The 25,152-nt window shown below is 51.6% G+C and overlaps 10 protein-coding genes across 10 annotated transcripts; 8 read left to right on the top strand and 2 right to left on the bottom strand.

Moving 5' to 3' along the window:
- Positions 1-247: 247 nt before the first annotated feature.
- Positions 248-1,343, top strand: Z517_06016 (uncharacterized protein; the record flags this gene model as incomplete). Its single annotated transcript, XM_013427758.1, has 4 exons — positions 248-294; positions 354-473; positions 575-832; positions 923-1,343. 4 exons carry the CDS (start codon positions 248-250, stop codon positions 1,341-1,343), a joined length of 846 nt encoding a protein of 281 aa, XP_013283212.1.
- A 5,780-nt stretch (positions 1,344-7,123) lies between these two features.
- On the top strand, positions 7,124-8,023 carry Z517_06015 (uncharacterized protein; the record flags this gene model as incomplete). The annotated part of the gene is made up of 1 exon (XM_013427757.1): positions 7,124-8,023. The coding sequence occupies one exon, from the start codon at positions 7,124-7,126 to the stop codon at positions 8,021-8,023; it is 900 nt and encodes a 299-aa protein (XP_013283211.1).
- Positions 8,024-9,250: 1,227 nt separating this feature from the next.
- On the bottom strand, positions 9,251-10,948 carry Z517_06014 (uncharacterized protein; the record flags this gene model as incomplete). Its single annotated transcript, XM_013427756.1, has 1 exon — positions 9,251-10,948. One exon carries the CDS (start codon positions 10,946-10,948, stop codon positions 9,251-9,253), a length of 1,698 nt encoding a protein of 565 aa, XP_013283210.1.
- A 957-nt stretch (positions 10,949-11,905) lies between these two features.
- Positions 11,906-12,487, top strand: Z517_06013 (uncharacterized protein; the record flags this gene model as incomplete). Its single annotated transcript, XM_013427755.1, has 2 exons — positions 11,906-11,957; positions 12,009-12,487. The coding sequence occupies 2 exons, from the start codon at positions 11,906-11,908 to the stop codon at positions 12,485-12,487; spliced, it is 531 nt and encodes a 176-aa protein (XP_013283209.1).
- A 566-nt stretch (positions 12,488-13,053) lies between these two features.
- On the top strand, positions 13,054-14,175 carry Z517_06012 (uncharacterized protein; the record flags this gene model as incomplete). Its single annotated transcript, XM_013427754.1, has 1 exon — positions 13,054-14,175. One exon carries the CDS (start codon positions 13,054-13,056, stop codon positions 14,173-14,175), a length of 1,122 nt encoding a protein of 373 aa, XP_013283208.1.
- Positions 14,176-16,393: 2,218 nt separating this feature from the next.
- Z517_06011 (uncharacterized protein) lies at positions 16,394-17,318 on the bottom strand (the record flags this gene model as incomplete). The annotated part of the gene is made up of 2 exons (XM_013427753.1): positions 16,394-16,993; positions 17,055-17,318. The coding sequence occupies 2 exons, from the start codon at positions 17,316-17,318 to the stop codon at positions 16,394-16,396; spliced, it is 864 nt and encodes a 287-aa protein (XP_013283207.1).
- Positions 17,319-17,789: 471 nt separating this feature from the next.
- Positions 17,790-18,912, top strand: Z517_06010 (uncharacterized protein; the record flags this gene model as incomplete). Its single annotated transcript, XM_013427752.1, has 3 exons — positions 17,790-18,186; positions 18,252-18,541; positions 18,616-18,912. The coding sequence occupies 3 exons, from the start codon at positions 17,790-17,792 to the stop codon at positions 18,910-18,912; spliced, it is 984 nt and encodes a 327-aa protein (XP_013283206.1).
- A 1,060-nt stretch (positions 18,913-19,972) lies between these two features.
- Z517_06009 (uncharacterized protein) lies at positions 19,973-20,706 on the top strand (the record flags this gene model as incomplete). Its single annotated transcript, XM_013427751.1, has 4 exons — positions 19,973-20,026; positions 20,078-20,229; positions 20,272-20,536; positions 20,611-20,706. The coding sequence occupies 4 exons, from the start codon at positions 19,973-19,975 to the stop codon at positions 20,704-20,706; spliced, it is 567 nt and encodes a 188-aa protein (XP_013283205.1).
- Positions 20,707-21,396: 690 nt separating this feature from the next.
- Z517_06008 (uncharacterized protein) lies at positions 21,397-22,406 on the top strand (the record flags this gene model as incomplete). Its single annotated transcript, XM_013427750.1, has 3 exons — positions 21,397-21,668; positions 21,719-22,166; positions 22,218-22,406. The coding sequence occupies 3 exons, from the start codon at positions 21,397-21,399 to the stop codon at positions 22,404-22,406; spliced, it is 909 nt and encodes a 302-aa protein (XP_013283204.1).
- A 399-nt stretch (positions 22,407-22,805) lies between these two features.
- On the top strand, positions 22,806-25,080 carry Z517_06007 (uncharacterized protein; the record flags this gene model as incomplete). The annotated part of the gene is made up of 4 exons (XM_013427749.1): positions 22,806-22,826; positions 23,009-23,874; positions 23,932-23,992; positions 24,055-25,080. 4 exons carry the CDS (start codon positions 22,806-22,808, stop codon positions 25,078-25,080), a joined length of 1,974 nt encoding a protein of 657 aa, XP_013283203.1.
- Positions 25,081-25,152: the final 72 nt, after the last annotated feature.

The following is a 25,152-nucleotide window of genomic DNA, read 5'->3' as shown; positions in this document are numbered from 1 at the left end:
CGTCGTCACCCAGTAACCACAGAACCACAGATTTCACTTGCGGAGACCCCGGCGCTGACTGTGCCTGTTCCTCCATTTTTATTCTTTTTACCAAATGTATTGTTAAGGTGTGTATATCCCTTTGTGGGCAGCGTACCGCGTTTTCCTGCTACGGTAATACTGGACTTTCCTTTGCTGAACGGAGACAATGGGGGTCGCTGTAGAAGACCACTCTGTCTCTTTGCTTGCCTGGGTAGACATCGACAAGATGTGGGGACTGGTCCAGTTACTCGTGGACTATCTTGCGCCCTTATTGTGAGTTGTTGCCGTACTGGTTTGATAGATGTTTGAACTGATTGATACCCGTGAAACAGTTTAGTCTTGTCGCCCATTACATCCTACGCCGATCAGATCGCGTCGATACACCGGAAAAAATCTTGCGATGGCTTCTCCCTCGATATCCCGCTCATTATGCTAGTTGCGTCAATTCTCAAGTACGCGCAACGCCCTCTCCTGCCCCTCATGCGCCTGGGATCCAATCCAGGAATATGTAACTTTGGAAAGAAGGGGACTGACAACGTTGCGCGTTAAATAGGGTTTTCTATTGGTTCGGTGCCTACTACGACAAATCGCTCCTCATCCAGGCTTCGCTCATGATAATTGTGCAACTCATCCTCCTAAAGGTCGCGCTAGACAACCGGGCACCAACTGGTGACAGCGAAAAAGGCGGGATACACCATACCCCATTTCATGGATATACCCACAACAGTCCGGGGAATAAAGGCGTCCTGTGGGATTTCTTGATGGAGGGAAGGAGACCATTTGGGTTTTGGCAATGGAATGCCACCAAGCCGTAAGCTCTTACCGTTCAAAATGCTTGGTTCCACGCTTCTCCTTTTGCTTTCCTTTGCGTGATATGCTGACAGCGGAGAATGGGAAACAGGTACTTTGTCTTCCTCCTGTACTTCACCATGAGCCTCCTCTTCATCCATATTTTCTTGCCTTTCCTGTCCCGGACACCGTTTTACGTCACCTTTCTGGGCTACGTTGGGCTGGCGGTCGAAGCCATCCTTCCTATCCCTCAGATTCTCAAGAACCACCGTGCCCGGTCTTGCAAAGGGTTTCGCCTCTCGGTCATCATCAACTGGCTAGCGGGTGACGCGATGAAAATGAGTTATTTCTTTCTCAGCAAAGAGTTTGTGCCGTGGCCCTTCCGTCTCTGCGGCATCTTCCAGGCTTGTTGTGACTCGTATCTGGGGTTGCAATTTTTGATGTATGGACAGGGGCCAGCTGGCATGAAAGAGGAGGTTCCGATGGCGAGTGTAGGAGCAGGTTCTATGGGAAATACTGGATTCCCTGGGTGAACTGTTTGCCTGTGCAACGAGGATGAAATGGGAGCGTTCTATAACGTTTTGGTCTGAATACAAGCGATAACTAATAGAGTCATTAACTCCTTGGAGCATGCTGAGGCGAGCATACGATCTGCGATCTCGGGGATCTTTGCCACCGTTCACGGAACTAAAACCACACCAGCGGCGTATTTAGAGTGACGGGGGAGTGAGAATAGGTGTGGATAACACCGAGATACATACATGCATACATGTCCCGCCCGCACGGACTATGGTGTAACCAGATGACCAAACACCCTGCCACCCTGGCCGGCGGAGGCATCTTGCAGTAACTCCCACCGTGGTACATACCTTGATGACGTCGCCCGAACACGAAAACACGAGGGAGCGATGAGAAAATGATCAGACCACTGGTCCAGGGGGGCAACAGAGCCTCGTCAACACCGATCCACGGCGCTGCGAAGGGACTTTTGATAAGAGTGGGGAGGGGACAGGACGCTTTGGGAACCGCATGGCCAGGGTTTATGTACGTGTGTGTGTATTTCTCTGAGCCTCAACGTTCAGCCTCCTTCTTTGCTTCGGCCTCGTCTAGACCAATCAGTGTCGGACAGTGGTGTCGGGTTCTGGATCGCCATGTTCCGCGCCCGAGTACTACGAGTACGAGTACTTTCAAGGTTGTGGAGACTTGTGTCTGGATATGTACATATGTATGTACCTACAGTACTCGGTAGATACATGTACATGTACAAGCACAGACACAACAGTCGGGGCCAACTCCACGGATCTGTCCTGGCCTTCTGATCGACATACTAGAATCTGATAAACCTAGCTAGCCAGACAACAGATAATCGACTCGGCTGCATGATGTTGATACAGTGGCATCGCCTGTTCAAGTATGCCCAAGCCAGCAAAGTAGAACGCACCAAGGACAGAGTAGCACGTACATAGGTACTAAAGTCAACACAAACACCTTCACTACCTTTCGACACGCTTTTGCTACTACCGGCTATTGAATATAGGGACCAGAAATAAACCCGATACTTAAAGAAGTTGGGTGGCTTCGGGCATTGTTTTAGGTTCCACGTCATCGCCCGAATGGTGTCAGAGGTTCACCTGAAGTTGCACCTATTTTCAGCTCACTCTCTCTCCCTCTCTTGCGCTAAGGGTAGGGGGTCGACTCTCAATCGCATGAGTGAAATAAAATGGTTTCAATGCAAGGGACCCGGAAATAACAGTGACAAGGTCCCACAACTCAAGTAGCAGCATCTCGCTTGATGGCAAAAAAGAGACTTCAAATGATCCAAGCCTCTGGGCCCCTAGGCCGCATGATTGTTTTGCCGGCCCAATATTTTTCTGATCCCCGCAGTTTGAATGTCACTCTCACACAAATTAAGCACCCAAGCCTCGTGTGGCTTGTCGCTTTCCCTGGCCTGCATTACGTGGTGTCACACCTTGTGCCTCTTTTGGTGCCTCTCTTTGACGAGCCTACAGGGCCATCCGAGCCGGATCTGCGTTCAAGCCACGCAAGCCAGTCTGGGGAACAGGTTTGCTAGGTCCAAATAGGTGGCGTGGCTCCAATTCCCTGTTTCCGGATCTCGCCATGGCTCCTGATTGGGTTGTATCTTATGATTGTCGCGAGACACTAGACCACAGGGAAGGAAACCTGCAACCCGCAAGAGAGAAATGGTCGTAGGGAGAAGCATGTCATCCTCTTTTGACTTTGTCGTTCAGGTGAGAATGTCTTGACCTTCAGCCTCTCATATATACAAAATACCTCAGGTTACAAGAGACATTCAGACCCGAGAAGAAGGGGTGGAAAAGAACAGAGACCTACTTGTACAAAGTACACCATCTCTACAGCTTTGGACAGTCAAAGCTTCAGTCACTGCCACACTGAAACCACCGCACCCAAGACCTCGCTTCGCATCACCACGTCTGACATATATCTTGTCTCTGTCTAGCTCACCCTGATCCTACCTCGTCTTGTCCGTCCACTCCAATAGATACCGACAGACGGTTGACACAAAGCAAAGAATGCTCTGCCACATACGATACCACCGACGAACACACCAAAGACATGTCCGAACATTCATTTGGATGTTCTACAACCTAATCGTGCCTCCTCACTCACCTAGAATGTGACGGCAACCGCAAGAGAAGGGCATAAGCACCCAACATACCAGACCACTCGGTATTCGATAGGCATTAGATCTCGAGATCATATTTCCCATCAACGGCGAATGCTCGAAATTAAGGAACGAGGACTCACTCGAGCAAGCACCTCTATGCACTCCAAGGGGTAGCATTCAAGGGCAACTGGACAGCACCCGCTGATCCCGTTTTTCAAACGAGTTCCCTACCAGTAAGTGACAATCCCTGCGTCAGATATAGAATCTGAGCTATAAACACTCAGACCCACCCGAGATTGAGAATCCCGTCATACTCTTTGTCATTCGAGGTTTCCGCTCTTCACGCTCTTCATGTCAATACAACAAAGGCACCAAGGTGTCAGAGGAGGGTTGACTCTTGGTCCTCGTAATTGACTAATGCTCGGAGCCGCATAGATTCGGGTTTAAAATGGTCGAAACCTTGGCGAGGGTGCATAGCGGAATGAGGAGCGCGAGCCTGCTCTCTTGGAAGCCTTAATCATGCTTCTATTTCCAATGAGAAAATGGATAAGTCAGTGTTGTTGAGGGCGACACAAAGGCAAAGGGGAGATTCGGATCAGCGCAAGACAAGAAAACAAGAACTATGGCTGTAGGCCACGTTGCTACCCACATGTAACAAGTACTTGTATGAGTCTACCTTGTAATAGGAAGTTCTTTGCTGGCCATAAACACGCTGGTACTCATCGAGGTTCCCCGTCGGTTTCCGCGATACCGATGGGGACATTTCTCTTCTTGATCTTTCCCGCCCACGGAAGTCCGGCAGCTTCGCCAGGCGGTGTTCTGACACTTGTGACACCGTCTGGTTGTCACATGTCGGATCTCAGCAGATACGAAGCAACAGGTCTCTGAATGGACAGCAGGATTGAAAAGCTACATAGTGTCGATTGAATCGAAGATCTGCATGTTGTCTGGAGACTCTTTGAGGATCCCAACGGGATGACGTCGGTCTTCCATCTCACGATGCCAGTCCTCGCACGAGGTCGTCGTGAGGAGGAAGATGCCCAGGCGCAAACGATAGGGGTGTTGCACCCCTCACAAATACTCCTCAGGCGGCGTGGTGGTCCCCGGCAAAACGTTACTCCAGGCGTGAAATTGAGAGTTCTTCGGAGCCAATAGAACCTATGTGCCTTCCCATCAGCCAAACCCCTCAAAAACCTACTGGCAAGAACCCCTCGGCGGGCACTAAACAAGCAAGCAAGCCACGAACTGCCTATCTGGGCTTCACCAGTATCGCCTAATTAGTTCCTAGGTACCGCCATACCTAGTAATGTAACAACCTACTCCCTACACTCCCCGTCTACCAAAGTGAACTTTTCTTGTCAAAGTTTGTTGCTTTTACCTCAACAGCTCTTGGTCCTGTTCCTGATCGCTCACTCTCCGGCACACTTTCTTCCATCTGGCTTAGGCTAGCATTAGAAACTTCCATCTGCAATTCCCTCTCTCTTCTACCTGTTCCCTTGGGTCTGGCCATCGCCCACCATATCCACCCACCCGCCCCCCGTGAGTCAGCGCTGATGTTAGGCGACATGCTCGCTCCTGCACCTCCCCTGCGCCCTTAGTTCAACTGCCATTTGAAGGGCTTGCGTGGTCCTTTCAGGCGGCGTCCACTCACGGTTTCATCTGGATTGGCTCCTCGCCGCACCGCAGTTGTCTGCACCACTCAAGACCACTGCAACATCTTATGCGGCCTTTTTTTGAGCCTTTCCTCGCCCTATGGTTCCTTGCACAGACCGCCACCTGGGCCCCATTCCTTTCCCTCACAGGGGCATTCTTCGATCTTGTCTCTCACATCCTCCTCACCATGACGCAACAGATCTCGTCCTTCTCTCCCTGAAACTGAACCTCCCTCTCTCCCCGTCAGGCGATCCAATCGTACATCGTCACAGCCACCCCCGACCAATATCCGCGTTTTCAATCCTCCAGAAAGAAACGTCCCTATCCGAGCGTAAGCTTCCCACACTGATCAGCGACCCGTCGCCCCAAAAGCCCTGTGTCCGAACTATTGCCCGGACATCCATCCTTGAGCTGTGACCGATTCCACTCTTTCAGTGTTGGACCTCGTGTATATACCAAGGCTCCTTTCTTGACCCAGGCTGAGTGACATAAGTGACGGAATAAACTTTCACACGGGTGTGCGGAAATTGTGTCGCATCGTCTGTTAAAAAACCACGGGGATACTGGTACACCGTCTGGCTGCTTAGGTCGAGGCTCTATATCAATCATCAGGATCCCGGCTCATCAACCCACTTTCGCGTTTTCTATCTACCAAGCAAGGTCCTTTCCTTCTGACTTGCATCGGATATCAGTCACCGAGGCACTCATCAGTCGTGCACTTGCAACGCCACAATACCAATAGAATACTGACAACCCCGACAAACATCAAGCCAGACAAGGACGTCGGATCACTTTCCGGCCCTCCGTTGTTAATTGACCAACGTGTCAGGCTATCTTTTTCGACAGGAATTCGAGATCTTGTTCAGTCAACGTGATCCTGGAAGAAGTCCTGCGGACATATTGTCGCGCCAGTCTCCAGCTTGTGTTCCACGCCAATCCACCTGCCGCTCGGCGACGCACACACTTAGTCAGGCTTTGCCTTATTTACGAGGAACCAGAAGCCAGCCCTGCCATTCGCTGACACGGCTACGCAATTCGACTATTACGAAGGTTATTCACCTGACTCCGCATTGCTCCGACCTCACCCAACGGGCTTCTCTGTTTCTGGGATTACCATAATCAACCCCCAGTGCCGTAGGCCAACAGTTCCCCAAATCCATCCCAGAAAGGCCTGACCCGACGTCTTGCACTTTGACATCGTCCTTTAAGACTGAGAAAAGCCCACGGCCTCGTCCACTCATCATCCATCAGGGCTTCGAAGGCTCTCTGTATTGAACAACGAACCTTTTCCACATCTATCCAACATGCCCACTCGGATAAGTGGTGCCTGCAACGGGTGCCGTACCAAAAAACAAAAGGTATGTAGTTATCACCACTCTAGACTCAGGAGTCCTCTCAATGATTGAGATCCGGACCTGCCTCTTCTACTGTAAAAAGGTAGCTTAAGATTGGCGGATCATCAAGCTGAACATTAAAAGACGTATGCTGACAAGATTTGGGTAATAGTGCAGCGGTGATCGGTGAGTTCGACCTCTTTGTTCTTCAACCAGATGGTGTCAAGAGGAAGGTCGACAGAAATCGAGGACGGGCTTTGCTTTTATACCCAACTATACCTTCCTACCCCAGAATCTCACCTCCAGTTGCTGTTCGCGGGGATTTCATTGCTTGCTAAATCGTTTTGGCACAATGATTTGAAGTCGGGGGTTAGCCCTGATACCACATCCACCAATTGTCCATCAGGGTGGTCACGTTGGTCAACTGAACAATGCCTTGGACATGGACGTACGACGGGGGAATTGGCTTTTTGCTGATGTGTTTTACTTTGCAATGTCATGAAAGGATGCGACAAGGGCAATGTGACTGACTTTGTTTCTATTGACAGGTCCGGCTGCTCACAATGTCATGCTGCAGGCATACCATGTACGTGGCCAGAACAAAGAAAAAGGTATGTCCGACCCAACTCAGGTGTGCCATCCGCCGCAGGGCCTCCCTCCTCTTCTTCCAGTCTACTGCATGGAACTAACACTGCCACTCAGAGGTCCTGCTAAGGGCTACATCGAAGGCCTTGAGCACCGCCTCCATGAAGCGGAATCGCTCCTTCTCGCCCTGCTACCCATCATCTCCACCGAACAACTAAAATGCGCCACCGATTCTCTCACTTCCAGCCCCTCAACAACTAATCTCAATATGCTTGGTCTCAAAACCCGTGACTCGCCCTCCCCTGGTCCTCACACAATGAGAAGTAGTCCCCCGGTCTTGAATAAGAAGACTGGGATTGAATACTGGGAACAATTCCCTCTTGACAGCGTTGATAACATCCGCAAATGGCAAGAGGACTGCGCCTTACATTCCGGTTCCAATGTGCAAAGTCAGTCTTCTTTCCGCAACTCCATCGACGACGGCCATGCCCATAATCCCCTCCACTCCTTGAACGCGGCGAGTCATTCGCGCCCCGGATCGGTCGATCTCTCTCGTCACGGACATGGTCATGCTCAGTCAGGCGCTTTCCGGTCGATGAGCACAGATTCGTACCGCAGCGGCGCAAGCACCCCCGTGAATGTACCTCAACATTCGCTTTCACAAACAAATCTTCCTACAACCTCAAACGCCCAGCAACAACAAACAGGCCACAGCCAAACATCGACCCCCAATTGGCAATCTCTGTCCTCATTTTTATCCAACACTAGCTCGCCCAATAACAACACATCAAGTCCCAATGTCAATGGTGTGGGAATCGGTGCCGAGGCTCTCTTGTTACAGAGCTTCGCGGACTCAAGCTGGGCACAGGCTCAGACCTTAAACAACGGTATGGGAATGACCGGTATGGGGAATGCCATGGCCGTGGAGAGCGGACCGATGGAGGTCGACACAGGGTTTTTCACGAATGATATGCAGAGAAGATTGTTTTGGTGACCTACTTCCATTCATACAGCAAACGGGCCGGCGCATTTGGGAGATTTTCAACGATTTGCACATTAGATGGAGATGAGGAACGGCGTTCAACGGCAGACGACAAACGTCATGAGTGGATGACTTGTTATAGGTTACTCAAAAGACCGTGAATCGGTTACAACGCCCCTTGGCTTGGCCGCGCCGAGCCGTAATGGAGTCGAAGCCTCGTGGTATTGAGGACGGGGAGATATGGTTGTTCAGGGGTCGGTCTCAGAATCTGGACCTGCCGCTCTGGCGGTCATGTACAGACGGGACTTGTGTGTTACGATCACAGTGTGCTTGCTTATCTTGTATTGTTACGACAACGATCGATACCCCCATTACAACGAGGAATTATCTAACAAAGCGAGCTTTTATGAGAAAACATACCTTGTACTGTTGTCCTAGTTGGCGTTTATCTTTGACACGAGACTATCCGCTACATTCTCTCCACGTAGGATCTTCGTAGCTGTGAACTTATCACGGGACAGCGCGTCACGACGCGTCGCGTGGAGAAGTACTCTGTACTTGTTAGGACAGGAGTCGCGAAGTACCAAGCAAAAGTACAAGGTGGTGGTAGGCAAGCAAGTGAGCAGGACCATGTATACTTCATATTTAGGTCTACTTCGATAGAGGCAGATCAAGCCAGCTACGCGGTCTACACTTATGTGTACACGGTGCCGTCCCGAGTGCCTTGGCCTCCCTCATCGTCAGTCCATTCCATCCATTCTCCTTGTGCCGCACATACCCCTCTTGTCTCGACCTAGCCCCTTTTGCCCTATTTCCTCTACCACCCTGTGGACGGGTGCTCTGATGACGCTCGCTCGGAGCCCTCCCGACTGTTCCCGGCCGACTGGTTGTTCCGTGAGGACGACAATGGCATGTTGCACATGCAGATCATAGGGGGGTAGGGTAGCTTTACAATGCTCTCTCATCTGTTGGAGATCGGCGTCAACGGGTTCCAGTTCTAGTTTGAGGATTCCATCACTCTGGCTATTTTGATCAAGCCGGTCGGAAGTGAGTGGTTGCGGACGAAGGTCCACTGCCGACATGTCCCTATTGCTTGACCAGGCCACGGAGACAACTTGGTGCTTTGACGTGCAGGGCGGGTATTGGCTCTAGAGACAGATGCCTGAGCGTATCTGAATCCGTCTTCCCGCATACACTTTGTTGGAAATCATACTCTGCAACCAGCAAGCAAGTGTCGGTTCAAGTAAATGAGCTCGCAATCTTGCTTCTGGCCCTGATCTTTGGGCCGTACAGGACCAGCACCCAAGGAACAAGAGTCAATGCGAGCCCGATGGCGCCCAAAAGGCTGCTTGCGGCCTGGAACCCCAGGTTCGTGAACAGCTGATTTGTTACCAGTGGAAAAGATCCGCCCAGGAGGTTTCGGCAAATTCCCGACGCTGCCAGGGCCGAGCTCGCGTACGTGTGATAGCAGTCGGCCGTGTAGTTGAAGGTGCCGAGGAAGATGCTGAAGATTCCCATCGTGGCAACGCTGATGGCGATGGTAGGGACGATCCAGTGGATGGACGAGTAACAAGTCCACCCGAACCAGAATAGCCCGATTGGCATGAAGGCCGATTCGATGCACGTAAACATCAGCCTCCCCTCGGGACTGCCATTGATCTTGACGGGATAGTGCTTAGCGGCCCATTTCTCCTGCCAGATGCTCAGGACCGTGGAGACAATGGCCCCGACGCACATTGCTGTGAATATCGCCCCAGTCTGCTCTAAGCTGAAGCCGTGGTTGACCTCAAACACCAGAGGGATCGACCCGAATTGCAGGTAGAGCACAGCCCAGGAGAACGAGATCCAGAGACTGAACCAGAACACCACGGGCTCCGTGACGAGCATGTTGAAAGGTCGGTAAAGGGAGACGGCGATCATTCTGGATATCGACATTCGGTCTTCGTCTGATCTCACTTTCCATCGGATGCGGCAACACCTCTTCGAGCCGCCCTTTTCCAGCTCCTTACCCTCAGCTTCCACTTCCATCCCCAAAGCTCCTGCGGCTTCCAGCTGCTCGTACCATTTGTTCAGCAGTTTCGCCTTGCGACTGAGAATGATGCCACCACGCGTTTCCTTGAAGAAGATGGTGACAAGACTGACCAGGGTACCACTAGTGATGACTTGGATCCAGAACACCCAACGCCACGACGTGCGTTGTGCAACGAACCCGGACACCAGAGGCCCAAGACCGGTGCCAAACAAGGTGGCTCCCGTGAAGAGGACCATAGGACCATTCCGGTCAGCTGTCACCCAGATATCTGCGAGAATACCTCCCACCATGGTAGAAAACGTGGATCCCCCAACACCGAGAAAGAACCGAGCCAGCAGCATCCCTGCGAAGGAGTCGGTCACCGCACACCCAATCTGGCATATGACAAAGAGGATTCCAGTGAAGATGAAGACAGGTCTCCTTCCATTGATCTCCGAAAATGGTGCCAGTATCATCGGAGCAACCCCAAACCCAGCCGTGAAAATAGTGATGCCAGTCTTGTATGCCACGGCAGAGATCCCCCACTTTTCAGTCAGCTGTGCGGTTGGCGATGCATAAGAGCCGGCGGAGTATGCGGCCGTGATGTTGACTGAGCAGGAGAGGTATGTCATGAGGTTCTTCCGGGTCAGTGACCAGGTAAATGGGTTGTCATAGTCACGCAGATTTGGACAGGGCGGAAGTTCATACTTGGCCCCAGATGGTAGGACCGGGTTCAGCGGAATATCTGTTTCAAAGGTCAAGTATCGATGTTCAATGCCATCGGCGTCGGGGATTGGTGCATTTCTCGGGTCGTTTTGTAGAGGTACATTCTGGGCCGCTACCTCGACAGCGCCGTCTACGGCGATAGGGTTCATGACATCTTCATGTACAATTTCATCTTTTTGTAAGCCATGCTTGTTGAGCATAGCAGAGAACCGGCGGGTTGCAGCCTAGAGATATTGAAATATACTTTGGGGAGAGAGATGGAATACTCCTGGGCGTTGTTCCAGCGGCTTTAGCGGGGGGGGAGATACACCTCTAATATGGTTTCTGGGCAACACAGCTTTCCTGGAGAGATCTGGGGATAAAGGGAGGGATCGACGCCGGCGTCAGTGGGCATAATCGAGACCCTAACGAGCTCAGTCATTGATACCCTGTACATCTCCCCGCGGTGGCTCTCCGCAGCTCCGGGTACATTGCCGAGGTGCATTCCCCGGGGAGGAGAGACAGACTCCGGTCATGGAGGATGCTGTCTTGGGTGGATTCCATTGAGGGTCCTGCGCGTATATCCATTGTTATTTTTGATAAATTATCGAGGCGAGATTTAGAATGGTGCCGTGCATACAAGGCATTCCATACATACCAGGCGTATAATACGGCGTATAAGGCGTCTGCTGATCGCGAAGCTGACGTCTACTGAGTCCGATCAGGGTCTTATCTTATCGATACATGTTGGTGCTCGTGCGATGAACCGGAGCCAGCGTGTGGAGCATTACCAGGTATTCTCTGCTTCTTTCGCGCGCAGATGAAGTGCAGAGGCGAGGGGCTGTCTGCCCCGTTCTCTTTCACAGTTTCTTAAAAGGTACCAAAAGCGACGATTCATGCTGTCATTAATGAGTTTCGATCTGTGCCGCACAGGATCGTGTTTGAGCTTCTGGTGATGTAAACACTCCGGAAAACGTCATGATTTCATAACCACAAGCTTGACCATTTTGTCCGGGACTGTAAAAAGAGTGTGAGGCTTCGAAGATGTCTCGAGCTTCCCTTCCTCGATTTTCGTCTCTTGAAGATATTTTGGTACCAGGAATCAGAGCCTCGACTCGACATAATACTGTAGAGACTGTTAGAGATACGCTACAGCCAACTAGAGCAATCCCTCCAAGATGGCTGCGTCTCCACAGACCTCAAGCAGGGAAATGATGAAGAATAAGAATGGTGCGCCTTCTTAGCTCCACGTTTTGTCAATACGCACTGACATGCTATCAGTCGCCGGTGGGCAGCTGGCAATGCACTCGAGAGACCCTCCTACCGGCTTCTTTCGTGATGGATACTGCAGAACCGGACCGGAGGACAAGGGAAACCATTCGGTAGCAGCCACGGTGAACCAAGAGTTTCTGGATTTTACGAACTCGAGAGGCAATAACCTTGGCGATGCAGGCGTCAAGGACGGAATGAAATGGTGTCTCTGTGCACATCGGTGGAAGGAAGCATTTGATGCAGCGCAAAAGGGACAAATATCACAGTCGACGGTACCGCGAGTGCATCTTCATGCCTCGCACGAGAGCGCTCTAAACACCGTCAAGTATGGAGATTTGAGCAAGTATGCCATGGGGGGAGAGGCGCCGAAAGAGTCGACCAGAAACCGACAAGGTGCGCACAGTGATCCTGAGCAGCCGTCGCACGGAATTGCCCGCGAGACTACGGAGCTGAGTGGCAAGTCGCAGCCAGAGAGGGTTGGAGGATAGACTTGTACCGTATGTTGCTGGAGAGATGTATCAACGAGGGGAAATGGTAAAATCAAGGGATTGTTGACGGATGGTGGGATGCACCTCGTATTGCGTACCGTGTTATATTGGCGCGCAGCCGTCACATGTGGCGCCGTAACCGCAGGCCGAGGCCTTTGGAGAGATCCCGAAAATCCAAAAGATGATCAAAGAATTGATTGCTCAAATCAACGCGATACTATCCTCGTCAAACTTCGGCAGTCAGTCAGCTATGCGGCTGCCTTTGACATAGTATCTACCCATTTTACTTCCAGTGTTCATACTTCTCCTGATGATCTATATTCACGATTGTATCGCCCGGCATCTTTTCTTCTCGTCCAAATTCATCTCAGCCCTCTCACGCGACTACGGAATTGCCCCCCTTCTCCGCATGCCATCTTCCGCGCCAGACATCTGAATGACATCCTCCCTTTGACATTGAATTAATCCTTATCGGCGCTGCTTTGTAAAGAGAGGCAAGCAGGCCTCGGGCGCAGTTGGCGCCATGTCGGACTCTGTGGGTATGTCTCAACTGCGTCTCTGATATCATGAGGGCACACGGCCAGAGTCTCACTTCTTCGCCTACAGACCGCGTCTTTGTCCATGCTCTCGCCACAGTCCGTCGTCTTCCTCGAACGGGCTCCTCCCGACCACCTCCTTCTGCCCGCCTACGTCTCTATGGCCTCTATAAACAGTCGATGGAGGGCGATGTCGAATCCATCCTTCCCCGTCCTACCTTGCCCTCTGTTTCGCCGGATCCAAATAACTCCAAGTCAAATAACGTTCACCGCTACGCATCTCGAGACCTACGTGTGCGAGAGGCCGAGGCCGAAATTGAGAAATGGGACGCATGGCATGCTTGTGCCGGCATGTCCCGCACCGAAGCGAAACGACGCTACATCAGTACACTAATAGAGACCATGAAGGAATATGCCTCGGGCACGCAGGAGTCCCGTGAGCTGGTGGCGGAACTGGAATTTGTGTGGAACCAGATCAAAAGCCAAAGCGGGAGCTCAGAGGATGAAGACGCAGAGTCGCCCACAAGACGACTGGAGCGGGCTGGGCTGGGGCAAACAACGAGCTTTGGAAGCCTACCTCCCGGTCAAAGTACGCGAAGAGAAGGCGAAAGCTTGAGCAGGTTAAATTCCGACCCCAGTCGACTACGAGTCCTATCACCGGTGTCACAAGGAGGGAGCGATGATATTGTGGAGAGCGAAGAGGTGGATCCCGTAACCCATGCAGTGATCGGCCCTTTACCCGCCTCACGGCAAGCGACTTCTGATCCTGACTGGCGAGGTCGCATTGAATCTCACCTAAAACACCTCTCGACCGAGGTGGCTGCATTACGAGAACAACTGTCCGCAAACCACTTACTGTCCTCTTCCTCTTTCTCCCCCGAGGAGACCTCTAGGCGGAGGAGAATATTCTATCGAATATCAACGTGGGTCAAATGGCTGGCCTGGGCGCTCGTGCGGCAAATCATGATCGATGCAAGTCTGGTATTCCTCTTCGTCATATGGGCGAGGTGGAAGGGATACAAAGATCGGCGGGTGGAAGACTGGGTCAGGCGGCGCTGGAAGGATGTTACAACAGTGCTTGCCGATATGAATCGGTGGTTGAAAGGTTTCGTTTCGTCGGTACGGATCCCCGGGGTGCGGAACCTCTCCTGAAACGCGTCCAGTGCGATTCAAAGCAGTGATTCTGACTGCTTTCTGCCAGGAATATCTGCGGATTTTTGGTGGTCTCTTCCTGGCACGGTACAAGACGGAAATTGCTGATCAGTTCGGCGCACCCGCTGTACTGAGGGATGAGACATAAGCACAGAAGACATGAGACAGTGCTCTCAATGAGCTGATCGGTCTTCAGGCCGACCCGAGTTTGGATATGCTGACTCTTGGAATCGCAATTATGGATATGTGGATACTGCTTGAGCATTCAAAAAGCAAGCGCTGACCTATTGCGCGATGTAGCTTGTCTCATTTACAAGTTCCACAACCGATCACAACAACAACTCTGAAAAATCTGGGGATATATATGTGCAGGGGGCATCGTACCAACAAGCTGAAATGGGTGTTTTCAGGGATTTACGACCCGAAAAGGGAGGTCCGGACGTATCTGACATGGACGACGATCATGGCACACTGTTTGTGACATTTATGCCCTTTGAGGGCGGGAAAAAACGGGTTCTTTAGAGGCTAGAGCAATGGCGAAACCCAAAAAGATTGGTGGGGGAGTGCTCGAAAGAAAAGACGATGTTCCAGACACAGAAGGCTACGTGTGGTGTTATTCTCGGTCCTCATCTTTCAGTGATTTTGCTTGCCAGTTCACCTCGTTCAGCCGTTCCGAGTTGAGAGTCTCGCACTGTCGTGATGGTTGATTACCCCGGGGTCAACACTCGTCAATCTGTGTGGCACGTCTCGGCAGGATCCGCTGCGGATCGGATGAGGCCCTGGACATGCTTGCCTCGTAAATTATTGTGTGATTGTCCTTCTTCAGCCTCGTTATCTTCTGCGTCTTCATCTTCAGAAGAGCACGGACGTCCTGTTCTGCGTCCGTGTAGTTGGTGTTCTGCGACAGAAGAGAGCACCATGTGTACTGCTCCTCCCCCTGTACGAGGTACTGATCCATGTTTTGCCCTCCCCTCTTCCCAGCTCATATCCAAAGTGATGAAGACCGCGCCGTGCCGCGTGTCAGGATCTTTGGAAGAGAAAAATTGAAACTTGTCAACACTTGCTGGAGCGATGAATGCCTATTGCGCGGGGACAGATCGAGGACGTCGTCGACCTCGATCAATGGAAGCGTTATCCGCAGACCAACAATGTAGGCTTGAGAAAAAACAGAATCATGGACATAACCCCCCTTGGGTGCCCCTAGTCAGCCAGCCTTGTCAGAAATGCCAAATGTCAGTCACCCAACTAACGGATGACAGACTACCAACAAAAGCATAACTTCGCACCGACCGAAGTTGCTCCCTCTCAAGACTGGCAGACAAGCAAGAGGGTGGAGGAACTGATAGATATCCAGCGAGTCGGCCTCCAGCGCCAGCACTTCTGCATAGAATGGTAACTGAGGACAATCGGGTCAATTTCAAGGCGATAGATACTATTGTTCGGATTCGAGGCCCGAACTTCGGCACAGTACCCGTCGTTCGAAATGCCAGACCGGACAGCTCCATGCAATATTCAAGCAGTACGAAGCTCGAGGGCATGGTAGGGACCAGAGAGCGCGACACGTATTACGTTTGCTTGAATGCTGAGAGGGTAGAATTAATAGGTGGCGAGGCATGTCGAGTCAGGTAGATCACAGTCTCCGGGGAAGTGAGATCCCTTCAGATTTAATAACCTACTACCCTCATTATGACAACTGTGAGCAGAGGAATTGTTTGTCATGAGACGAATAATAAGGATAATATGATATGCATCGAGTTTAGAGTCTGATTAGGGTGCGAAGGGAGGAATAACTCTAAAGAGAACCTTAATCATAGGGCAGTACATACCAGTCGCTAGTTAGATTCTGAAACTCTCCAAGTCATGCTTCGTAGTGGTGGTGGTAGCCTGGTTAATCGCCCGCCTTTCGTGTCGACGCTATAGAAGTTCCCTTTCCATCTGCCAGAATCACTGAAACCTTCCGGCGAATAATAATCAATATCTCTGTCTGGAATCGCTCGCTCTTGGCTGACCTCAAACTTCGATAGTTGTCAGCAGTATCGTGTCAACTTCAGCACTGTCTTCACCTTTCTGATCTCGCATTGTCCGGTTCCTCGGCTCAATTCCGCCCTGTGAATGTCTTCACAATCGCCTGGCTATAGACTCTGCATCGGGGCCTGTAACGGCATCGACTTCGACTCTGTGTTCTGTTGCAGGCCTGACCGGGAAGTTCTGACCCTGATCACTTTTTACCTGCCTTCTCCCTCTCTCTCCGGCGGATCTGCTCTTTTCGCCTTTTTTCCTCTTCCTTCTGGCGATCGCTCTCACGTTTCGCGTTTTGGTTGCTGATCTGCTGAGCTTTTGCATCCTTGGCTTTGTCGACCACGATGGGAAGGAGCACGTCGCTCTTCTTGAAGAGTCTCGCCGAGTTGATAAACTGCCTGCCAATGGCAACGTCGAACGGAGGATTGTGTAGGACCATGAACTCGACCAGCCAGCTTCGGCTGGTCTGCATCTTGCCACTGAAATGGAACTGAGCTTTCAGTAACCCTTCTGGCTTGAAGGGCTCTCCGTCGGCATCACGAAGCTGGCCTCCGGTCCAAGGCTCGATTGGTATGTTTGTCAGCCTGGCCTTCTCGACGCTGATTGCATTCCCATCCATGCCAGTGTCGATCATGGCTCGGCTAAAGATTTTGCCCTCCTCATTTTTGACAATATATATGTCCTCCTCGAAATCGTAGTAGCTCTCGTCGTCTTCCGTCTGTGCGTGGGGATCGAATGGATTGTCGTCCACGCCGGTGATGGGGTGGACTCCATTCTCGGACTGGGCATCGTCCACGACCTGTAATTAAGCGTTGTCAGCACGGGGTATTATGTATTTAGCTCCAGGAGAACCCGCTAACCTCTATCGTGATCCTTCGTGGCAGCTGGCCGGGCTGCAAAGGATCAACGCTGCACACCTTTTCCAGCTCCTGGAGGACAGTCGAGGCCGCATTTCGAGCCTGTTCCGCCCATACTTCCTCCTCAGTAGGCGTAATAACAAGATCGAGACCTGCCGAAGCCAGGTGATGCAGAGCACTCGCTTTCTTATCCTGGTGGGGTGAAGGATCACGGCCAAAGAACGAGTTTGACCAGGCGCGGAGGCGCGCCCGACGATCAGGCGCCATCCGCGTGGGTTCGGGCCAAAGGGCCGGGGCGGCACGGGAGTACAGGATGGGGACTTGTGGAATCACAGGTGCTGACGGGGACTATACCATCAGCTAATGAGCAGAAAACTGGAGAGAGAATGGCCTTTCGTGCGTGACAGAGGCGGTGGCAAGGTGGACATCCGTTGGTGAGCACATCTGCCTGAACATCCAAGAAAGCCTTACTTCTTCGGCTGCTGGGGGTTTTGTATGCGTCAAAATGGCCAGGTCTCGTATCAGCCCCTCATATGCGGCTCTGCCTCGCGTGGAGGGGGGGAGCGCCGCGTGGGCTGTGCATTCAGCTTGCACATTTGCTCCGCCACAATCTTTTCAGCCGGATGGCATGTGCTCGTGAATGATACAAAACCGCTGGGCCGCGATTGCCACTTTATGCCTCAGGAATCAAGTAGCTGACTCAATTTGGCGTTTTAAGGACCCAACCATCCACCTGCCATGTCTGTGGAAAAACCTTCATCATCGTCACCGTCGGAGACGATAGTCGAGAGTGAAGCCGCCGTGGTGCAAGCCCCGCCAGCTGGCATCACCCGATCTTGGAGCATGGGCAGTTATCCCAAGCTGTCCGACCTGATGGGTACCTGGCCAGAAGTGGCGATCTTTCGTCGCTTCGGTTCATTGAACGCTCAGAATCTTTTGTTCTTGCAGGCCGAGATCACTCATCTTGAGACAGAACTGAGAGATCTACGAAATGAAGAGGAACAGAGGCAGGACCTCAAAGGCATCGAAGCGCAACGAAACTGGTATAAGTTGAGCCAGGGTCTGGAGGACGACGACGAGCCCTCTGAGCAATGGGACATCATCCAGAAAATCCGCGTCAAGTTGAGGGAATACAGTACGTTCACGCTCTCGCTCCCGGACCCCTGGGTCAGTTTTCGCATCCCTCTGACGTCTGTCTAGACGAGTCGCTCCTGCAGTACAAGGAACTGTGCACATTGCAGAATCCCACCAAGCACGATCTGAAAATGCTACGAGTGTGGCTCGAGCACCGCGACCATGGCGACAACTTTCTTGGAGGCGTCGAACGGGATATTTTCCACATTGACGATCCCGACGATCCCAGCTGCGACGATAGGTCCTCTGATCTTGTCACTGTCTCGCATGAAGCCGTCGAGAAGGACTTCTTTTCCCGATGGGTGTCGGACGAACTTGTCGGGCGATTTCACAACTTGATAGGACGTCGATGGAAGGTACGTACAACTGCTTCAATGGTCCCCTCGCGGCCTCAGATAGCGAGCTCTCCCTCTAACCACCTCTCTCTCAGCGACCTGTCGACCCCGAATGTGGCATCTACAATTACCGCAAAACCCATGTCCGCGCCCTGTCGCATCTGGTAGGAGTTGTGCTTGCCTCGGCCATCCCCGCGGCCTCGATCTTCACCCTCTACTTTGTCAACAACATGGTGGACCGGCTCGGGGTCCTTCTGGCCTACTCGGCCCTGTTCTCCATCTGCCTGGCTATTTTCACCACGGCACGGAGAGTCGAGATCTTTGCGGCGACTGCTGCGTATGTCACATTCCTCTCAGTCCTTGCTCTGTCTTGGAATCTGGAATCTCATTGACCCTGGTGGACTGCTACCGCTAATACTGTATTTTTTTTTTGGCTTCTGTTCCTTGATTGTCCGAAGCCTGGTGTTTGGGGGCTTGGGGTTGTTACGGATTTTTATATTGATGCAATGTGTCCATGTTACGATGGCGCTGACGTTTCTCTTGACAATACAGCTTCGCGTCTGTACAAGTCGTCTTCGTCGGGTCGACACAGATACTTCCTGCCGCTCCGCCTTATTAAAGCTCGCAACTATCGGAGAAGATCTGGATTCCTGCCAAACTCAGGGATCTACCAGCCACTAAAAAACCAGGAGAGAACCTAGGTCGGCCGTGGTACAAGGTATTGCATTTGTAGCGAAGGACGTGAACTAGGGTGGAAAAGTAGCCGAGCTCCTCATCGAGAGGGATTCCCTATGGCTTCCACAAGAATTGCTGCCGTGACGGTTCATGGGTCCCACGTACATCAACAACGAGGGCAAAATCCATTTCCAAAAGTAGTTGGCCATAGCTTCTCGCAGCACATCAGGTCTTTGTGCTGGTGCCCAACCCTGCCATGGTGATCCAAGCCTGGAAGGTTGCCATCAACCGTCTCTCCCGCATGAAAGGTAGCAACAGTAACACCTCAACTGTGTAGTAAACAAAACGGGAAACAGAATCCGATGAAGAAGATGTTCCGCCCGACAGAATGACGGTCAAAGCGATACGAGCCAATCCGCGCTCTCTACATGAGGTGGCCTTGTGGATTCAATGTATGGGTTGTACTCATGCTTCTGCTATCATTTGCAAGCTTACAGGGCTGTGATGGAAAGATTCGAAGCCTGTTTGTGCTGCCGTGCGTTCTGGTTCCTTTTCAGCACCGGGATTTCCACGCGAATGGGCCCCTCCTCCCCCTACCCCTTGAAGGTTCGAATCGTTTATCACGACAATTTGCTTTGGAGGTTAGAAGTACTACCTCGTCTAACACCATTTGATGTGACGCGATCCGACATGATGTCTCCAAAGTCCCAGGATTCGACATGATCAATCGCATATGAATATTTGTACATTGATCCAACCGCCAAATCAACAATCAATATGGCTGTCTATGACCCAAATACGGCGAAAGTGGCCATTGTCACCGGTGCTGCAGTAAGCGGATCTAACCTCTACCTAAAAAATACTGGAGCTGATGTATAGAAGACTAGCATCGGTGCCCTGGCGGTACGCAACTTGGTGAAAAGGCGCTGGCACGTCGCCATCCTCGACATCCTCGAAGAACAGGGCAACAAACTATCGGCAGAACTCGTGCCTTCCACCATCTTCATCAAGTGCGATGTTTCGAGCTACCAACAGTAGGCGGAGGCCTTCCAGAAAGTGAAGTAGCTCTGGGCAAGGCTGGATGCGTTTATTCCGAATGCCGGTATCGTGGAGAGATCGTCCTATTATATTTTCCGACATCGAGGCAGCACTGAGGTGCCACCGGAGCCAAACACCCTAGGAGTTGATGTGACGTTCAAGGCGGTAATGTATGGGGTGCAGCTGGCTATACACTTCATGAGGCAGAATGCCACCCCCGGAGGCCAAATCGTCACGGTGGCCAGTATACTAGGGCTATATACTACGAGCATATATCCAGAGTATAGTGGCACTAAGGCTGCAGTAAGCTCTTTCTTACGTCTCTATCTGCTTTGTGTATGGTAGACCCGACGCGAAGATCGCTGACCGGATGGCAGGTCATTGGCTTTTCTCTGGCCATTGCCCCTATCCTGCAGAAAGTAAAGTCTCCTGCCGCCACGCGATGGTGTTATGATGCCGACAGCCTTGTATAGAATGAGAATATTCAGCTCAACACTGTCGCCCCCGGGATTGCGAGGGGGTCACTAGACAGCGATAACTAATGTATCCCATATTTTGGATGCTCTTATAGAGGCTGGCCATGATAGATACGAGTTTGATAGTAACGGCGTTATATGCCGTTCATGGACGAGTAACACCTTGACCCTCCTTCAGAGTAAGAATTTTGGAAGCTCAAGCCGCGACACGTATATTGACCATTAAGACATTGCCTTATCAGTCATAGTCATGTGGAACACGCATCAGTTGTTATGTCAGCCATATCCTCCCTTGTGCTGCTTGGTGGCTTTAATTACGTGACCCTCTCTCTCGGCATTCAGTTAAGGCCGCATTAATCCGTGTCTTGGCACCCCAATGAAGCTTTCCTCCGCGAATATCAGGAAGGAAGCGAATTTCATCATTGCCACCAGACTCCTTGCTTGTTGTTGCCAGTAGCAAGCATTGTCTTGAAAAAAAAAAATATGCTTTAAGCTCGTGCACAAAATGGAGCAGATGACAAATAACGCTTATCCTCTCAAGTGTTATATTTTGCCCTCGGAGGAGGCTTTAGAGGAGACTCAAGAGTAAGAGCATTGCTTGACTGACCAACCTTCCATCACGCAAGATATATCATTCAGACCTGGGCTCTGTGGTTCCCATTCCGAGTTCAACGAAACAAAGCAGCGATGGTCGAAGCAAACAAGTTCACTGTCCAAATCGATGATGGCGCCAAGTTACATGTCAAGGTCTTCGGACACGACTCATCCAACTCCAAGCCTCTGCTGATGGCCCTTCATGGAGCACCGGGACTGTTCACTCATGCGGAGCCCGAGGCCTGTTTCGCCCATCTCTCTTCGCTCTTCCAAGTTCTAGTCTTTGATGGAAGGGGAAGTGGTGCGTCTGACATGAGTGGGCCGTTCACGCATGAACGCTGGATGAAAGACATCGACTATCTCAGGTATGTGGACGCGCTACAAGAGCGCCGCGGACGATTAACCGCGAGGATAGGGCCTGGACACAGGTAGAAACGTTTGTCCTTGCTGGCCATTCTTATGGCGGCTTTCTCGCCCTTGACTATGCTGTCAACTATCCAGGCCGCTTGAAGGGCCTGATCTTGATTGATACGTGGACGGTCGGAACTTTGGGCGCGATGGGTGTTCTGGCCAACATCTTGTTGTCGGATCGGGTCAAGGTGGACAAGGATCGTCAGGTCCGCGTCTGGTCCGGCAATCTGCTCAACGACGAGGATTACCGGGAGGCGATTGCAGAACTGCTCCCCTTTTATGCACCTCCAGAGCACGCTTCGTTGAAGAGGACATCGGATTCTGGGAATCAGGTTACTACCTCTGGCGAATTCTTTGGCCCAGGTGGCAATTTTCATTCCAAGACCCAAAATTGGGCGTTTGGTTATAACATGCCTCGTTTCGACGTTCGACAGCGACTCCGGGATATCAAAGTAACGCCCCTTCTGTCCTTCTCTTTCTGTGACCTGCTGCTCATCTTATAGGCTCCTACTCTCGTCGTTGTCGGACGCTATGATTATGTCACCCCGGTGAGCTTTGCTGAGGAGATGGCCAAAGGCATTCCAGATACACAGCTGGAAGTGTTTGAGCATTCAGGACACAGCCCACAATCGGACGAAACCGACAAGTTTCGCAAAGTTTTGCTCGGGTTTTTGCAAGCTCGGATTCTCTGAAAATGTTGGTAATGAGTTGGATTTTTCCAGTGAAGCTTTCAGTAGTTAGCCATGATTTGTCGTAATGATCGTATTCTCCAAAGTGATCTGGACAGCGACTTGATGTACGCAGTCTTTGCAGCTCCGGGCATCGTCGGCCTCAGGTGTTAGGGGCGGTTGTGGGGTGGGCGCAATGGGGGAGTACGGGGAAGCCCGAGAGCCTGCGGTCCCTAAGACTATGACTTGGAGAGGCAAATCGATCCCTGGGGCTGCCACTTCCATGCCCGTAAAATGCAGACCAATTGAGAAACCTTGATGAAGGTGGGGTGATTCTTTTCTCGACTTCTATTCACGAACACGGCTTTTATCAATCCTCCTTTGCTTTGGGACCTTGAATCTGGAATACATTCTTTCATGACAATGCCTCCAATGCTCATGACTGTATGAGCCAATTGTCATGGCGTCTGCAACTCCCGAATCTTCAAAGAGACATCGCCAGAGCAAAGCGTGTGGTCGCTGTCGGAAGAGAAAAATACGAGTACGCAAGCATCATTCCAGGAATCATCGTCCTGATTTCAAGCCTCACCGGCACCCAACTCCAGCTCGCTGACAATATCATGTAGTGCGATTTCCAATACCCGACGTGCGGCGCCTGTGCTGCTGCTAGAGTGACGTGCTTGGGGTTCGATTCGATTCGTGGTTCCGACAAACCGCGGAGCGTGGTCCGTCATCTGGAGGCACAAGTTGCCCAACTCGAGATCGACCTCGCTGCGATCAAGACCCAAGCACAACCCGATGGCGTGGATACGATAACACAGCGCGTCGCAATGGCGATTGCGGAGCCGACTGGCCGGACGCGCAAGCAAGAGCCACTCCTTCCCCTGACATCAACATATTTCCTCTCTGATGCACCTCTACCTCAATTCAACCATCAAGCTTGGGACGAGTCAGAGAATGTCGAATCGACGGATCAGTCGTGGCGGCCTATGGCCATCTCTTCCATCCCTGTCCATGTCATTGACGCCATGCTGAAACACTACTGTCAGACATATCTTCCTCAATATCCGTCGATTGCCGAAGCAGATCTGTACCGAGCCAGGGATAGGGTGTATGAGAGTCCAGAACTCAGTGGCTATGACGCCTTCGTCATATGCATCACTCTGGCCATCAGCTCCAACACTCTGAGCTACATTGACGAGAAACGTGCGGCGTCAACCACATACGGTCTCTGGGCTACCGCCGTGGTTCACCTGGAGCAGGTTGGACTGACTGCCTCGTGGGAACGTCTCCAAGCGCTGCAGCTTCTCACGCATTACGGCTTTTTGAATCCTCAACATGTGAACGTCAGCCACTGCGCCTCAGCCGCGAGCAGAATGGCATTTCAATTCGGCTTGCATGAAGAATTGCCAACCCCTCGACAGATGAAACTGAGTTCAGCAGTCTTGAATACGCGACGAAGGATGTTCTGGAATGCATATGGCATAGATGCGTGAGATCTAACTACATTCCGCACCCTTGCTCTGGTGATGCTGATTGACCTTGGCAGGGCTGCTCACGTCGTTCGGAGTCTGCCATACCAATGGAAAAGGTCCGAGATCACAGCAAAGGTACCTGCAGTGTTTCATTTCCCGTGATCCGATTTGAAGTGACTAATGTGTTCAATGTTCAGTTCCCGGAGTCGGAGTCGCTGGCAACACCAACACACTCTGCTCATATATGGTCGCTGAGAGAGATAGAGTGTGATATCACTTTCGGTTTGTACCATTCCGACTTGCCGCTTACAGCTTTCACTGGCCCTGGTTCGTTTGAGGCATGGCTTGCGCAAATGCAAGCCCAGCTCGATGCTTGGTACCAAAAAGTCCGCCAGAGTGTCAATCTGACGGAAAAAATTGAGTTCCACGAAGTATTGTTTCAACTTCAGGTCTTGAGATTGAACCGACCCTCTCCACGTTGCCCTGCGCCGACCAAGGAGATGCATAAGAGAGCTCTGAAAGCGTCGATAACTTTGATCAAAGAATACAGCGTGCTTGATCGATTAGGAAAGATGTTCATGCTATGGCACGCCACTTTCTGTGTCATAGAGGCTGGGCTGTACCTGCTCTCGTCTATCCTGATCAGTCTTGAAACTCCCACTCCGGATCGTCAACACCTGGAAGGAGAGGATGTTAGCATCCTGACCAGATACGTCAAGACTTTTCCGGTGCTCTTCTGGAAAATATCTCGTCGATGGCCATCCGTTTTGCCACACGCGTCCACCCTCGACAATCTCTCCACCTCGGTCTTGGAGGTATTGCAACGGTGGTCAGATGGGCAGGACCCGTCAAGGACTGAGACGCTCTCTTTGAGAGAAAAAATTGATCACATGACCAGGTTTCCTTTGACACCATCGCCAAATCATACGGCTGCAACTCATGCTGTACAGCCTGAGGTGCTCTTACAGTACCAGCCGTCGAATACATCCTCACAACTGCTGGGAGAATCTAATCCGATCTTGCAGACTTCGACTATTCAACTCTCTACTGAGCCCGAGGCTCCTCCTAACACGTCCGCGTGGTTAGGCAATCGATCGAGCCTAGATCCCAGTCTTCCCATCTTCCCAGAAACCTACCCGTTCAGCTACACCGATCCAATGGTATGGGACTTCTCTGGACTTGATTCGGAGGAGATCTTTGCTGCATTACTTGAGGAAGCTTAAGCTGAGATCTTGCGTTTTGGCCTGCTACCAATTCGTTGAATGATTATTTTCAACCACCGCGAATTGTGAACC

This window comes from Fonsecaea pedrosoi (assembly GCF_000835455.1).
Source record: "Fonsecaea pedrosoi CBS 271.37 unplaced genomic scaffold supercont1.4, whole genome shotgun sequence".
NCBI lineage: Eukaryota > Fungi > Ascomycota > Eurotiomycetes > Chaetothyriales > Herpotrichiellaceae > Fonsecaea > Fonsecaea pedrosoi.
This window is presented reverse-complemented; position numbering and strand designations above follow the sequence as displayed.